The 15,876-nt window shown below is 36.1% G+C and overlaps 1 protein-coding gene across 50 annotated transcripts in view; it reads right to left on the bottom strand.

The window, feature by feature from the left end:
• Nucleotides 1-15,876, bottom strand: part of GTDC1 (glycosyltransferase like domain containing 1) — a 386,422-nt gene that overhangs the window by 12,985 nt on the left and 357,561 nt on the right. For 45 of the 50 annotated variants that reach the window (XM_063790448.1, XM_063790474.1, XM_063790472.1 and 42 more), the window contains one exon: nucleotides 11,637-11,746. The exons of the other annotated variants lie outside the window; for them this stretch is intronic. In XM_063790448.1, the coding sequence (XP_063646518.1) occupies nucleotides 11,637-11,746 (110 nt within the window). The remainder of the gene's footprint in view (nucleotides 1-11,636; nucleotides 11,747-15,876) is intronic. 50 annotated transcript variants of the gene reach the window in all.

Here is a 15,876-nt window from a genome sequence, read left to right on the forward strand (position 1 = left end):
AAGGGAAATCTTTTTTCCCCTTTAAGTAGTAGTTTCCTCATCTAAATCCAACATTTAGGGTTAATATCCCTTTACTAGTTTAATCAATCAATAAGCAATTATTGAACACCAACTATGTCCTTAGTATCTAGCTAGACACTAAACGTTCTATTTTTCTAGAATCAATGTACCTTTTAAGATATGATAAAATGAACTGTAAAGCATTATTTTGTTATATTTTTCAATTAATGAAGTTCATAAAATGAACATCAAGAAACTTAACTCATCAGTTGGTACAACTTTCATTCTCAACACCATCAGTCTGACATTTTTTATAAGCACTGAACACAGTTAAAATGTACTGTGGGAAAAAAAAACAAACACTTGCTAAATTACAAGGAACTTTGTGGGAAGAAAGATAATAAAACCAAATCAGAATTCCTGATTTTAATTTATTGCTAAGAATTTTCACTGAGTAAAATTGTACAGTTTGATTTGGCATTCTTATAAAGTGGAGATAATATCTGATCCTGGAGGAATGTCACAGAGTTAAAGGAAATGTATATGAAGCACCTAGCACAATGTGTGGAACATACTCAGCATTCAATGAACAGCAATTTTATGGTATGTCAAATACATTAATCTCAGGAGTTTTGTCATTACAGTGATAATTATCGTACAGCTAAATATCTTCATCTTCTTACTTTAAAAATACATAAAAATGAACTGCATTTGCTTTTTCAGATCATGTAAAATTAAAACCAAAGCAGCAATACTTTGAGGTTATAAAATATTTTTTTGGTAAAGTTAAAATCTAAATAAATATATCAAAATGGATATATTTTATATATTCACAAATCAGTAATATTTCTATAATGATTTTGGAAAAAGCCGAGTCAATTTAATTAAATGTGTACAACAGTATACCTACTTTGTGCAGTGTGCTATATTATGGTGTTTTTTACAATTGTGGCTAATGGTTGTGAAATCAATTTAGAGCAGCATAAAAAGAAATTAAATCAGAAAAAGAAAACATCAGAGTGCATCAAATGTAATAAGAATATGTATTATAAAAGCCTTGTTTCAATTATAAATATCTCTACATTAATAGGTATACTGAGCCACAATGTAAATATATATCTTGATGTGGATCATGGTCAAAAGTTTGAAAACACAGCTGTACTAGGATCTTTGGGTCATATCAGGTTGTGTCAGATACAACTGCCATTATTCTCAAGAGCCTTCTATTATTGAAGTATGTATGATAAGTACACTGCAAAATGCAAACAAAATCTCATGGACATTCAAAGAAAGGAGGTAGTACATGTGTTTGAGAGGCCTGGGAAAGTGGGTGAGATGACCCTTGGAAGATGGGTTGAGCTTTGACAAATAAAGGAGGAGGGAGGGGCACTGGGTGGTGACATATGAGCCATCTTCAGGGAACACTGACTAATCTAGGCTACAGTCCAGGATATAATGTTTAAGGATTGAAGTAAGGCTAGGAAGGTAGCTGAAACCATATCAGGAAAGTCAGAACAATGAGGCTGTACTTAATGTGATAAGATCAGAAGAGAAGGTGAGATACATGGGCTCATCTTTAGGAGTGTTTTTAGTCAGCCTCACAAAGACCTAAAGATAAACTCAACAAGAAAGAATAAAAGCTCCCATAGGATACTTGAAGGTGAAGAACGAGTGAGAGGCAATGACAGGATAAAAAACACACACCAGGGTAGCTGGAATAATTGCTGTTGGCAGCACAGGTAGACATCAGAATGGTGAGGAATAAAAAGTGTTTTCAATATACCTTTGTAACAAATCTGCACATGTAACCCCCTGAACCTATGATAAAAGTGAAAAAAAAATACAGGTAGAAAACAAAGTCTATTGAAAAAGTATAATTATTATGCTTACGGGTTTCATAATACACATTTCAGAAAGTGTCACTAAGTAAAATCCCCTTGGGGGTGGGAATTTTAAGTCTGCATTTTAAAAGCTGAGACATCTCCAAGGTCCCTTCTAGTTCTATCTTCTTTGGAATGACTTTATTTTACAGATGAGTAAAGTAAGGCTGAAAGAGGTGACATGGCTAATCAATGGCAGAGCTGGAACTAGACCCTGAGCCTTATAAATTCCAGGACAGTGTTCATTTCATGGCAGCATATATCTGATGGTTTCCATTTCACAAATGTAACAATTTAGCCAAGGAGAGATATAGCTGGAAAAACTCACTAGTTGGATCCAGATATTCATACTCATTCCCTGTTGTGCTGCTTTCTGTCAGAGACTCCTGTTCTGATAGGCATTGCAGGAAACAGGAATATTAAAACAAGCAGGCCTTCCCCCATAGTCTTTTACTGGGAAATATTATTTTGACCATACCACACTCCAAATCATGACCATATACAACTATAGGAACTGAAAACCAAGTATAGCAACTACATCCTAAGAGCTCCCATCAACCCTAAATCTCATATGCATTTACAGGCTTTCAAAATTAAGGTCGGTTTCCAATTTCCTATTTGTCTAGTAATGTCGATCTTTTCCATTAATTAATTTATTTTCCTGTGTCTTTCCCAAGTACACATTTCTCAAACTTTGAGGACAGCTTATGAAAATGACAGAGCATTTTCCCTCAGTGATGTTTTCATATTTATAATTTTTGAGAACAATTTCTTGAGAGATGTTTTGGGAGCTGTATTCCAGAACTCATTATCTTCATGGTCTTCCCTGGTAGGATGGATAAATGATCTTGCCTTAAGAGTTGCAATGGATCTTCTGGTTTCAGTAGAAAAGATTATTCTACTTACAGAAGCTGCAGGAGTAGACTTTAAGCCCAGGGACTGGCATGCCTGGGAGTGATCCTAGAAAAAAATGGATTCTCACAGGACACATTGAGGAATGAGAGTGAGTTGTTACCAGTTACTTGCAGCTGGTGAATGTTCTGAGCATTTGCGAGGGAAGGGTATCAGCCCAGTTAATAAGCCTTTCCTGAGAAAGGAAAAGATAGCTTCATAGGTACTGAATGGGAACCTCATCCTTGTTAGGGTATCAATAAAAGCTGGGCCAGGATAGCACTCCCACCAGGAGTGCTGCAGACTCCTCTTCTGTGGGGCTGTTTCAAAAGTTCTACTCTTCACCTACAAAGTGCCTTCCAGTCAGTTATACCATGGCCCTATTACGGCAGCCAAGTGATAAGTGATATATATATCACTATGGTGCAGTGTGATACATGCTTTGCAACTGATGGAATGAATATAGATGCCATGAAACAATAGGAAGGAAAGAGAAGAGGAAGGTATAGAGTTGGGATTTTGCCAGGTGGAGAAAGGGTTTGACTGTGTCTACATGGGGAGGAAGAAAGGAATTTAAGCAACAAATAACACAAGACATAGAGGTGGGTAAGGGCACAGCCGTATTCAGGAAATGGCAAAGATAACTGGAATTCATGAGGAACTAGCCTAGGGTGAGATTTTGAAGAACCTCCCCCGCTATAAAGGAAATTAAGTTCATCCTGCAGAAAATCTGACACAAACACTTATTATTGTTATACTATTATGATTATCTTCTTGGATGTTCTAGGTTTAGAAAGAACACTGATAATAGCAAGTGGATGAACTCAGTGTCAAGGTATCCAGAGTCTGGGAGACTAATCTGAAGCCTTTGTAGGAGTCAAGGGCCCAGAAGAAAAGGGCAAGAACTGGAAAAGAGCCAACAGAATCAGAAGGAGGCATGGGATCAAGAAAGAATAGGATCTTAGTTACCTGTTCACTATGGGACAGTAGAGAAGAGAATGAGGCAAGAACAACTTTTGTCATCTGTTTTTTTCCTTCTTGGAATTATTTCCATGGGATACATTTCCTGTGAAATGTCTGAGTTAAACAAAGGGTAGAGTAATATAGTTCAGGAAAAATAATGTACATCACCATCACCATACATGCAGATGTTGCCCCACAAGTGGGCTAGTCTTAGTTACAAGTCTTTACTTTTATTGTTTTGTTCAATGCAACTGCTCGGTCATAATTTTTTTTGTATTTACATGTACTTAATTACTGGTAAAATTAGAGAGTTTTCCCCCCTAAAATTTGATTTAGTATTTATTTCTTCTGATATTATCACCTCTTTTGTTTATTAGCTGTGTGACCTCAGGCAAGTTATTTAACTAAAGCCTTAGTGTCCTCACCTATACATAGGGGAAAGTAATCATACTTATTAAGGGGATTGTTGTCATACAAAATGAGATATCAGAGTAAAAGCCTAGCCCTGGCTTGGTGCAGAGTAAGAATTCAGTAGATTACTGTACTTATAATAATGTGTTGATGCTATTGCAAACCTTTACTTATAAATGTATAATTTGTTGTTTCATCATATAAACATTTATTTTATTCAATTAACTGATTTCACTAAGAAAAAATACTCTGTTTTTGAGCTGGGATAAGTGTATTAGTAAATTGTGTTATCATAAGTTTGTGGGCTCTTAAATGTATATACAAGTTGTATTTCTGCTTCTCCATTTCTGCCTAGGTTTTTTTTTTTTACTTTCATATTTTAAATCTCTATGGTACTCTTTGAAAAGTTCTCACTTCATACATGTTCTGAATTTGGTAGGACATGTTTTCCTTCATGATTCCTTTGCTAGTTTGCCCTTTCATTTACTTATTTTGTTCAGATTTTAGAACCACTTTGTGAGGATATGTAAAGTAATATTCTGGCACCCTAATTGGAGTCTTGTTAAATTCATAAATTATCTTAAGAGATACCATCATTTCTATTTAGCATGTATTCTTTTTCTGTCAGGAGCTTATATGCCTACCTTTAATTGAATCTTCCTTACTTTTCCCATTATGTTTTGTTGTTTTCTTTATTTCAGCAAAGGACTGGGAGACAGAAGCCTTCAGTTTGAATTTCAGATTCTTGAAGACTAACTTTCTCAATCATATTCTCGGGAAAGTAACTATGTGTTCATTTCTAAGAATCATGTGAAGATGGCTCTGTCTACTGAGAATCGACTTCAAATGCATGCTACTAAAATGGAGCTAATATGCATCATTTCCTCAGCTATAATTTGGGGAGGTTAATACTTGTTAAATCACTAGACTGCTATAAGGTTTGCCCATAAACATTGTAAATAATGTATTCAAAATTATTAAAATGTTACAATATAAACAAGAGTGTGATATAATAAAATGTAATTATATAAACATTTTTGTTTTCTAATGAGCCAGTAAGATTCCAGAGGGGAGGAACCATGTCTTCATCTCTTGGTATCCACAATACTTTACATGGTGCTAGACCATAACAGGAACTCAGTAAGTAATTATATGTTAGGGAATGAATAATGATAAAAAAATTATAAGGAAAAGGAATAGGTTTAGGGAATGGTATGGTCTGGAGAAAAATGAGTTTATTCAATCTTACTAGTACATTAACTTCATCTCAATGTATTTATCTTTTGTTGTTTTTTTGAGACAACAAGGTCTCTCTCTGCCACTGTGCCTGGCCTAATCTTATAATTCAACATTTATCAATACTTTAGTAGCTTTCCTTTTGCTAGGCTCTCCTTGTGACAAAATTTTACAACTTTATATTAGTGTGATGTATGTTATTTGTGTCCTAGAACCTTTCTAGTATTTCCCCCTTAGTATAGCTGCTCTGATGAAAATGAGACAGGAGCTGGGAGCTGAGTGAAGGAGAAGATGGAAGTGGAGGGAAATGTTATATAATTATCCAACATTTGACTCCAGAGCCAAGAACCAGAAATATGCCAAGATCATAGTAATAACCATTGTCATACCAGATACTAACCAGAAGCTTTCCATATACTGTTCTTAACCTCAAATTAAAGGTGAAACAGAAAGACTTCTGTCTGCGAAAACCGTAGTTCAGGTTTTTGGTTTCCTTGTAACCTTTCTGGCTGCCCTAATGTCTAAAGCTAAAACTCCTTTTCCCACCATGTCTGCAGCATGGAAAGAAGAACGCTTGTTTAAGTCTTTGGCAGTTCACAGAAAAGAATATTTTGTTTAGAATTACCATTTGTGGGAAATTATTAAGTACACAAACACATTCCACTTATTTGATATCTTAAGCATTTTGTTCTTCTTTTTTTTTTTTAAAATAATCTCAAGGGCTAACAATGTGACCTTATCATGAGAATTGGCCAAAACTCAAATATTTGCATTGAGGAGCTTCTAGGCTTTTTGGTTCATTTGTAATATGGAGTCTGATGCAGATGCTTTATGTAGCAGAATGACCTTTCCAATTTTCTGAATAAAAACAAAATGAACTTTTAAGGTACAGGATCATTCATGTCTCCTATGGATCCAAAATGCATTAAAAACTCATTCCATGTACAAACTCTGGAGGCAAGTCCATGAGTCCTATAATAAAATCTGCGTAGTAGTTTAGATAGCACTTTCCCTCAAATTATCTAATTGTGCTGAAATCCTCATTACAACTCACTGAAGTTGATAGGGCAGGTGATTTTATTATTATTTCCCTTTCCCATCTCCTCCTTTTCATTGCACAGATGGATGAACATGAATTAACTTAGAAAGCTTCAAGAGACCCAGTCCCAAGCCTGGTTTGCTGAGTTCAATTCCCACAAATCAGAGTTTCTCAATCTAGGCACTATTGACATTTTAGGTTGGATAATTATTTGCCGTGGGGGCTGTCTGGTATACCACAGAATGTTTAGCAGCACCTCTGGCCTCTACCTACTAGATGCCAGGAGCACCACCCCATTGCGCAACAGTTGTGAGAGCCAAAAATGTCTCCAGACATTGCCAAATGTCCCTGGAGGTGGAGGTGGGAATCTCTGGTTGAAAACCACTAAAAGCTTTTCAAAATGCCAAGTCACCTGCAAGTGATAAGTAACTCCATTTCTACAGAGACTACCTCCACTTCATATCTGCTGTGCTTTCCAGGACATAGTTGCTAGATGCGTCTTCAGATACCAGCTGGGTTGTTTCCAGCAAGAAGATTACAGGCAATGATATAGTTGTCCCTTATCCACAGGGGATGAATTGCAAGACCTCTATTGCATGCCTGAAACTGTAGGTAGTACTGAACCCTATATATACTGTTTTTTTTTCCTATTCATTTCACATGAGTGGCCAGGAATTTCTCACCGTTATCAACTCCTGCTTTCTTACCTGTAAAACAGGGATGATTCTGTGAATTTCCCTGTAGAGCACAGGCTGAGCACTTGCCTTTGAGGTAGACTGACTGGGTGGTTTCAGGCGAGTGACTTAACCTCCCTGTGCCTTACTTTTTTCAGCTGTAAATGGTAATTCCAACAGTGCCAATTCACAGGGCTATTGTGAAGACTACATAAGGCAATGCATAAAGGGCTGAGAACAGCATCTAGCACATGCTATGTGCTCAAGAAATGTCAGTTCTATCATTTTTAAGGAATGTTCTATTAAGTGATGAACAAAGCACTGGAGTGGGACTATAAGTTTCAAATGTCACAGAACATGTCTACTTCATTCACCATTGCATCCTAAATGTTCAACAGTGCCTGGAACAAAGAACGTATTTTAAAAACATTTATTGAAAAAATGTAGCAGTGACTAGGGCTGAGGAAAACGGACTCCCAGGTTCTACTCCAAACACTGCCACTAGCTACTGCCCATCTCACCCACTGCGCCCAGCAGTGAGGCCTTGGGAAAGTCACTGATTCTAGATCTCTCATCTCCTGTAAAATGAAGGGATGATGAAAAGATCTATAAACTGTAGCACTATAAATTGTAACTGACACTCTTAATTCTACTTTTAGGAAAAAGATTACAAAAACTTTGTAACAACATAATTTTTGCTTGAAAACAATCAACAGTATAGAGACTCTACAAAGTTGCTGAGTTATAGTTTTCAAAAGAAATTTAGTGATGATTGTTTGCTTCATCAGAAAGGGCAGTAAAACTTGGCACTAATGCCATCACTCAGTGGTGTGCCACTTTCCTCCCAAGAGTTCTGTAGAGAGGGAAAGAAAACAAAGCTGAAAACAGAGTAATCAATGGTCCTGCAGTGATACATTAAGCCTTTCTTGGTTTTCCAATCCTTCTGGCTTGTATGTGAAAGAGAAATGCTTGACTCACTTATAGGCAATGTAATCAAAGTGACTTAAGCTTTCAGAGTCTGTTCCCCTACCTATAAAATGGGATAGGGTAATACCTACCCTCAATGGGAGTATCATAAGCATTACATAAAATAATTAGGCAAATGGCCAAGAAAGAAGCACACTTTCAATTAATGGAAGTTATTAATAGCATAATAATAATTGCAATTATTTGCAAGAGAACCATATCCCTACAAATGTTAACAGCGTTAAGAGTAATTCTTCTGGCTAGGTATCACATAGTATATAATTTTTTTTTTTTTTGAGACAGAGTCTCACTCTGTTGTCCAGGCTGGAGTGCAATGGCATGATCTTGGCTCACTGCAACCTGTGCCTCCCAGGTTCAAGTGATTCTCCAGCCTCAGCCTCCCAAGTTGCTGGGATTACCCGCGTGCACTACCATGCCTGGCTAATTTTTGTATTTTCAGTAGAGATGGGGTTTCACCATGTTGGCCAGGCTGGTCTTGAGCTCCTGACCTCAGGTGATCCACCCACCTCGGCCTCCCAAGGTGCTGGGATTACAGGTGTGAGCCACTGCACCTGGCCAGAAATGATAATGTAGTACCCAAAGAGACATCAGACAAAGCGCTTTTGTAGAAGCGCTAGATAAGAGATTACGAATGCTGAATGGTGAGCTGGGGAAAAATTAATGTTTAAAGTTAGAGAAACTGTTGGGTCAGAAAAAAAGAACATGAAAAAGCAGTATACCTCAGTGGCTAAAGCACTACCTAGCTGAGTGGCCTATTTGTTTCTCCACCTGGGAAAAAATGGAGGTAGCAATACTGAACAGGATTGTTATAAAGGATTAGAGAGTTAATATTCATGAACAGCGTAGAACACCTGGAATACAGTAAGTGCTATCTAAGAACCTGTTACATAAACTAGAGGGGTGACAATAATGGCTGAAGTGATACAGAATGGCCTGTTAGGAAGCCTTTGTTGTAGAGACCAGCAAAGCGGCCTTCTAAGGGCACAACCTGGAAAGCTACCAGCTCTTTCATCCATTCCACACCTGGGCTCCTCCTCTGTGCAAGATGAAGTGCCATGGCCGTGAAGACTCAATTCACATTTGAAATGGTAGAGATGAACCAGTGGCTGAGGCAGAAAAAAATCTCTGTTGCTACTAGGAGTAACAGAAGCACGTGTATAGACAATATGCTATCCCTTCCTGTGGGCTTCCACAGTACTCTCTGTGTATTTCACAGCATCCCAGTTAGACAGAGATCCCTGAGGGGGAAACTGAGTGCTGTTCACTGTGGAATCCCCCCTCCACAGTGCTCAGTAAGTATGTGTGGAAGCGAAGCCAAAGTGAGCAATAATTACTCACCTGTAATTACTGAGCACTAAGTACTTGGACCCCTAACTGCTCCACACCCTATTTTCAACCCTCCATATTGCTCTAAATAACTCAAGGTCAATGTGTGGGAGAGGAGAGATGTAATCCCAGAACTTAGGCTTTTGAGTAAAAACCGAGTCTTCTTTGTAGTGGTGGCCTGAAAGTACGCAGTGGTAAGACCAGCTAAGAAGCCTTCTGATGGGGGGAATTTCCTCCAGCATCGTTTCTCAATCCATCCACAAACACCTCAAGGCTGGTACAAACAAAACTGAACTTATGAGCTTTGCAAATGAGCTGATCTTTTCTTTCCTTCCTTCTGTATAGCCACCCATCTATCAAATTCTCTTCTGTGCTTTCCTTGAGAACATCCCTCTCATACAGCCCTCTCACTAATCTCTCTGCCAGCACCTTACAGGATCACACTGGGATTACTACCAGAGGGTCTTACTGTGATTCTGTCTACATATTGTTGCCAGACACAGCTTCCTAAAATACAGGTTTCATCATATTTCTTTCCTGTTCAAGATCTAGGCTCCCTATTCTTTACCTTTACCCAATCTACTTTGGTTATCAAGCTCCTCCATATTTGGGCCCTACCCTACCTGTGTAATGCACATACCAACTTACTTACTAAGGTCTGCATGTAGAATGTCCTGTTCTGTTTAATGACCTCACAGCACTCATCATTGAAGTTTTTCTCTCATTTAATCACATTTTCTAAAATGTTGGCTTCTTGTGCTTTGCCCATGTTGTTTCCCCTTTTGGAATAACTTAATCCTTCTTTTCTGGCTATTCAAGTACCAGCCCTTCAATTAACACTCGAAACCACCTGTGTGACTTAGATAATGTATAATTATATTATCTTGTGTTTCACCCTCTGTTGCCTATGTGTAGACACAAGTGTTCCCTTCTCAAAAAAAAAATTATAAATTTCTTGAGAGCAGGGAGTTTGCATTATTTTTACTTATTTGTCCAATAAATATTCACTGAGCTCCACCATTGTGTCAAGCACTGCAATGGGCTTTGGGGTACAATGATGAACACGACAGATACAGTACCTGTCCTCATAGCATTTACATTCCAGTGTGTATGGGCCATGTGTGCTTGTGTGCATACACGTGAAAGAGATGAAAAAATTTACACATAGATAAATTAAAAACTGAGGTAAGTACCATGAAGATGAAGTATGGGGTGCTGAGAAATCATGACAAAGCTTCACAGCGAAAGAAAATGCCCCTGAGCTGAGATCAAAAGGATAAAATAGAAATAAACAGGCAAACGTCCAAAGGTCTCAAGAAGCCTGGTGTCTTAGGAGAACTGGGAAAAGGTCAGTATCCACAGCTGCAGAGGGCAGAAGATGAGCCATATGAGACAAGGCTACTGAGATGCAGGCTGGGTGTAGTTCCTGACACTGTACTAGAATCAAGAAGCACTTGCTAAGTGAAAGTACACTTTAGGTGTTCCTTAGGAGTCATAATGCACAATGGCAAAGGTTATTTCTGAAATATTGTTGCTTGTACATTTGATTTTTCAAATAATGCTGAACACCCAAAGCTTAAAAGACATGAATACTTGTATAACTTGTGTGCTTATGAATCCTCATTTTACTGACCCAAATGTGAACTGTGAGGATGCAGGGTGAAGGAAATGGCTCTTTGAAAAGGCTCCATGTGGCATTAATAGAGAGAGGATCTGCTGCTATCAGCTTCCGATTTTTGTCTTTCTCAAGTTCAATAAACAAGGCATGGACCAATGACAACTATGACATGGACTATAGTCCATTCCACATTACATGTTAGATGCCAAAATGCTTTACATAGGCCACCTAACAGATGGTAATATATTTCAGCCAATACCAATGTGAGCAGGATTCAAACCAGTGACCCCAGAGGTGAGAGGTTGTATATCCAATTACAAATTCCCACTTTCCTTAAGTGTTAAGATGCCTAAAGCAATATATTTTATTTACATCAAGATGCACTGTATAAACTATATTTGATCAAAGAGATGCCTTCACGTTCTCAACTTAAATCAAAGAATGCTTAAGTATTTTTTTAATTGAATCAGACTTTAATGCCATCGTATAATCTTTTGGTTAACAGTGCTCATCTTGATTATTCTAACAAAGGGAAACATGGAAATTAATACTTACGTTGTAGAGCTTATGTCATCTAAAAAAATACACATTAGAAAATTCAACAGAGGTACCTGGGACATCTGTGAAGGTTTCTCCAAGTACAGACACGTGGAAATTGAGTCCTAAGTCTTTAAGATGCATTAATACCTTAAAAAAGCTTTCTGGATCTTTATCATGCTCCCTGGAAATAAACACACAAAATATAACTTGTGTTACCTTAGGGCATGTGTTAGGAAAAGTGGTTTCACTTCCTACAGTATCAATTTTTTTCATGGTCTACTGCTGGTTGGGGAGCCTCTGGTATCCAAGTGGAGATTTCTTCCTATAACTTCACACTATAGCATCAGCAATATTTTCATGTCCACAAACTTGTCTCTTATGATCAGAACCTAGTCCTATTGAAGTTTTAAGGCTCTGCAGCCTTAAAGGAGAAATCTGTCTTTTCACATCTTAAGGCTGGACTACAGAAAGTATAGTGTATTTACTCTTCCCTAAAATGGTTAATTTTCTACTTAACAAAGGTTAAAAATAAACTTTTTTTTTTTAATGTAAGAAAAGACCAATCTTCAAAGGCTGACTCTCCAATGATCATGAGAATGTACCAAAGATGCTTTTCATTTCCATAGGTCTGAATACCTTCCTCTCACATTTACTGAGCTCCTTTGTGCCCACAAGGAACGCACAATTTAGGGAGATTAGAGACCCTCTCACTAATCTCTCATTTTAAATAATTGAATGGAGAATTATAAATACATCAAAAGGAGGTAGGTCTGGGTCTATGTCCGCTGAGTATTAACTTAGGAGTGGAGTTATGCCCATATAAAAGAATAGTAATAAAGATAATTCTTTCATTTAGTAGAGGCTTTGGAACACATGGATTATTTTTTGTTTGTTTAGCTTGTCAGTCTTCTTTGTAAATGACAGAATGAGAGGCTAAAGGACACTAACATTTTTAAAAACTCTACAATTAAACAAATCACATCAAAATGAAATGAGTTTTTTTTAACATCCTAAGGTGTGAATATTTCAGTATTTCTTGCATTTAATTACACTGTTTTAAATTATCTTATTTCAGACAGATGTGGACCAGATGTCTTCAAAATATTTGTTTTTTATTTATAATTCAGAATTTTAGCTTCTTTTTTACATTATGAAAAATATATATCAGCAATTGAATTTCTCATTTACTAATTATGTAAAATAAATCTGTAAATTGATCAAACTGCTATATGAAATATGAAAATTACATCATTCAGGAAATCTCATGAAAAATGACATCTGCAACCCTAAATGTGTTAATTCACAATTCAGTCAATATTTTCAGTATCATGAATTAAAACAAATGTATCTTCTAATTAACATTTTAAAACAGCATTTATAATCTTATGAAATTGTAATATCTTACAGAATTAGAGTTCTATAGCCATTTAAGTTCTATATCTCTCAGTTTGATTTAGTTCAAATAATAAAGAATGCAATGGTGAAATGTTCATTGCTTTTTAAGATGATGTATTTTACATACATGTACCATTGGGAAGTTTCTGGATAGTTCTCACAGGTACTACTGCTACGGGCAAGAACAAAGACTCAAAACAGTTTGAAAGTAAAGAATACGCCATATGCCATCTTCAACCATATCAATCAAACAGCTGCCACCTAATCTATACAATGTTCTTTTAGTCTGATTCTCTAGGAAATACTTAGATGAAAAGATTGGAAACAATATAATATATCTTAAAGTGGTTGTATCACCATAGGGAAATCTAGCCATTCAGTTCTCTAAATTTTTCATTTTGAGTTCCAAAATTTTGGCTATGGATACCTAAGAGATCTTATATTTTAAATATGGCTGGTTTTTTTTTTAAATTTTTATTTTTGGTATTAAAGTAAAAGTAGATGAGGTTTGGAGTTGGGAGGAGGTTTAATCGGGTAGAGCTGTAGTTCTTAAAAGATTCCAATGTGAATATTTTCAAAGCAGCAGGCTTTATAAACCTCAATTCTCAGTGTTTTTATACAAGATAAATGCATTACAATCCTGTGTATTCTTTAGCTATTTCCTATAGGTGGACAAAAGCTTTCATATTCAATAGTTACTTTGCATAAGAACACAAAAGAGATTTGTGTGAATCCCCTCTTTTTGTTTAAACTGTAATATATGGCCAAATGTAAGGTGAGATTTTTTCATTCCCAAAGTTATCCCTCAGAAAAAGAGGCATTTTATACTAAAGTCCTTATAAAGTCTCTCATAATACCAGGCACTCTCTCAATTATTTTATTTTAAACAAAGTACTGTTTAGGGAACATGGATTAGCCTGAAACAACTGATGAGAGTTTTGGATGGTTTTAGCAATCATTCACTTGCTGGGACTGGTAAAAACAGAAGCAAAGGAATTTAATATTGAGTTGGTAATTATTTTAGGAGACATGACCTAACAATTCTAAGTGCTGGATGTTGCTGAAACAAGTATTTTAAAGATCACTCAAAAAAGTAACAGTTAAGTGGTTACTGGAGATAAGTAGTAAGTGGGGTTTTTTTTTCTTTTTTTATAGTTGGGGAAAAGATTTCCATCATACACAGTTTCACAAAGTCCTGCACCCCAAGCTACTTAAACTCGATTCCAGATGACAGGTAGTGAAAACAGGCCAGCTGCCTGAAGAGGTGCCACCATTATGAACTCAAGAATGCATGGAAGGGGGAACTGGACCAAAACTCCTTCATGAAATTTAAGAGTGGGAAAAGAGCAATACTTCTAAAAATTATTACTTACAGTATGCTTTTAAAGTATTATTTATGTCTAAATTAGTAAATTACATATTATAAATATACAAGTTTATTTCATCTATGTCATGCAAACTTTAATATAATCAATTTAGTTGAAAAAATTTGGGGTTTTCTTTTTAGAAAAATGAGAAATTGCCTAATATTCAATTATTAAAGATGTACACAAATATTTGGCTACAGCCACATATCAAGGCACGGATGATATTCAATGGCAGAGCTCAATATATTTTGTTTAGTAAAGAACTCATTCTAGCTATCTAATGGATCATCCATAGATTTTACCCCAGAGCCTATGACATTAATGAACCCATTTAGCATACTATGCGAATTTGTCTTAAATTCCTTTCTAGAAAATTTAATGTGAAACTCTCATACATATGATTTTAGAATAAAGCATTAAATACATAGAATGTAGGATTTAAAGATAATATACTGAGTGCCCCTTTCTGCTAACAGCTATCAATATTAAACATACGTACAGTAGTATGCCCAATTCGCTACAACCATATTTGTAGATTTATGGGCTCCTAAACACTCTTATTCTCATCCACTGCTGGTAGGGATATAAATTGAAACAATCTTTTAAAGGGTAATTTGATAATGTAAATAATAAGCCTTAAAATATAAATAACTTTTACCCAAGTAATTGCAATTTAGGAAAGTTATTCTATAAAATAATTAAAGATGTGCACAGAAATTCAGCTAGAGTATGTTCATAGCAGCATTGTTTATAATGGCAACCATCTGTAAATGACCTAATGGAATGATAAGTAAATGTATTTTGACACACATATATGATGCAATACCATGCAGCCATTAAAAAAATGTTGCATAAATATACTTCTTGAAGTAGAAAAATATTCAAGAAATACTGTAAAGTAAAAGAGAGATGACAGAGTGGCATGATCTGTGTAATCTGTTTTTCTAAGACAAATGAATGTGTATGTCTAGGAAAGTCTGGCATAGGTATACCGAAAGTTAATGGAAATTATCTTTAGGGGTTGTTATGTTTCTTTCTTTCTTTCTTTCTTTCTTTTTTTTGCATGTTTTCTATTGTTTCTTTAATAAACATTTTTATAGAAATCATTTTAATGCTTTTAAGAAATTATCCATCACTAATATTCTATCATAAAATTACTAGATTTTTTTGCTTAGCCCTGTAACATTTTCAGTATTTACAGCAGCATAATTCCTTCTTTCCTATAATCCCTATACATTTGACAGCTGCCAATCAAGACAACTTAAGTCTTCACAAAATATTCCAGAAGATAAATCATGGTCCAAGCTTCCCAACAAATTTCCATACTCTTGAGTAGGTAAGAATGAAACAGTCTGGCTGGGAATTCATTCCTCCGCACCACCACTATGGCAGAAGAGACCAGCGCAGAAATGTTTCAAGCTTACTGGAAGCAGTAGATACAGCAAGAACAGCTTTTATTCCCAAATATTATTCAGAACATTTGAAAAGCATAAACTGTTTCCATGTGTTTTTTATTCCTATATCTGTTCTCTCTCTCTGTTGCCTTTCC

This window comes from Pan troglodytes, chromosome 13 (genome assembly GCF_028858775.2).
Source record: "Pan troglodytes isolate AG18354 chromosome 13, NHGRI_mPanTro3-v2.0_pri, whole genome shotgun sequence".
Taxonomy (NCBI): domain Eukaryota; kingdom Metazoa; phylum Chordata; class Mammalia; order Primates; family Hominidae; genus Pan; species Pan troglodytes.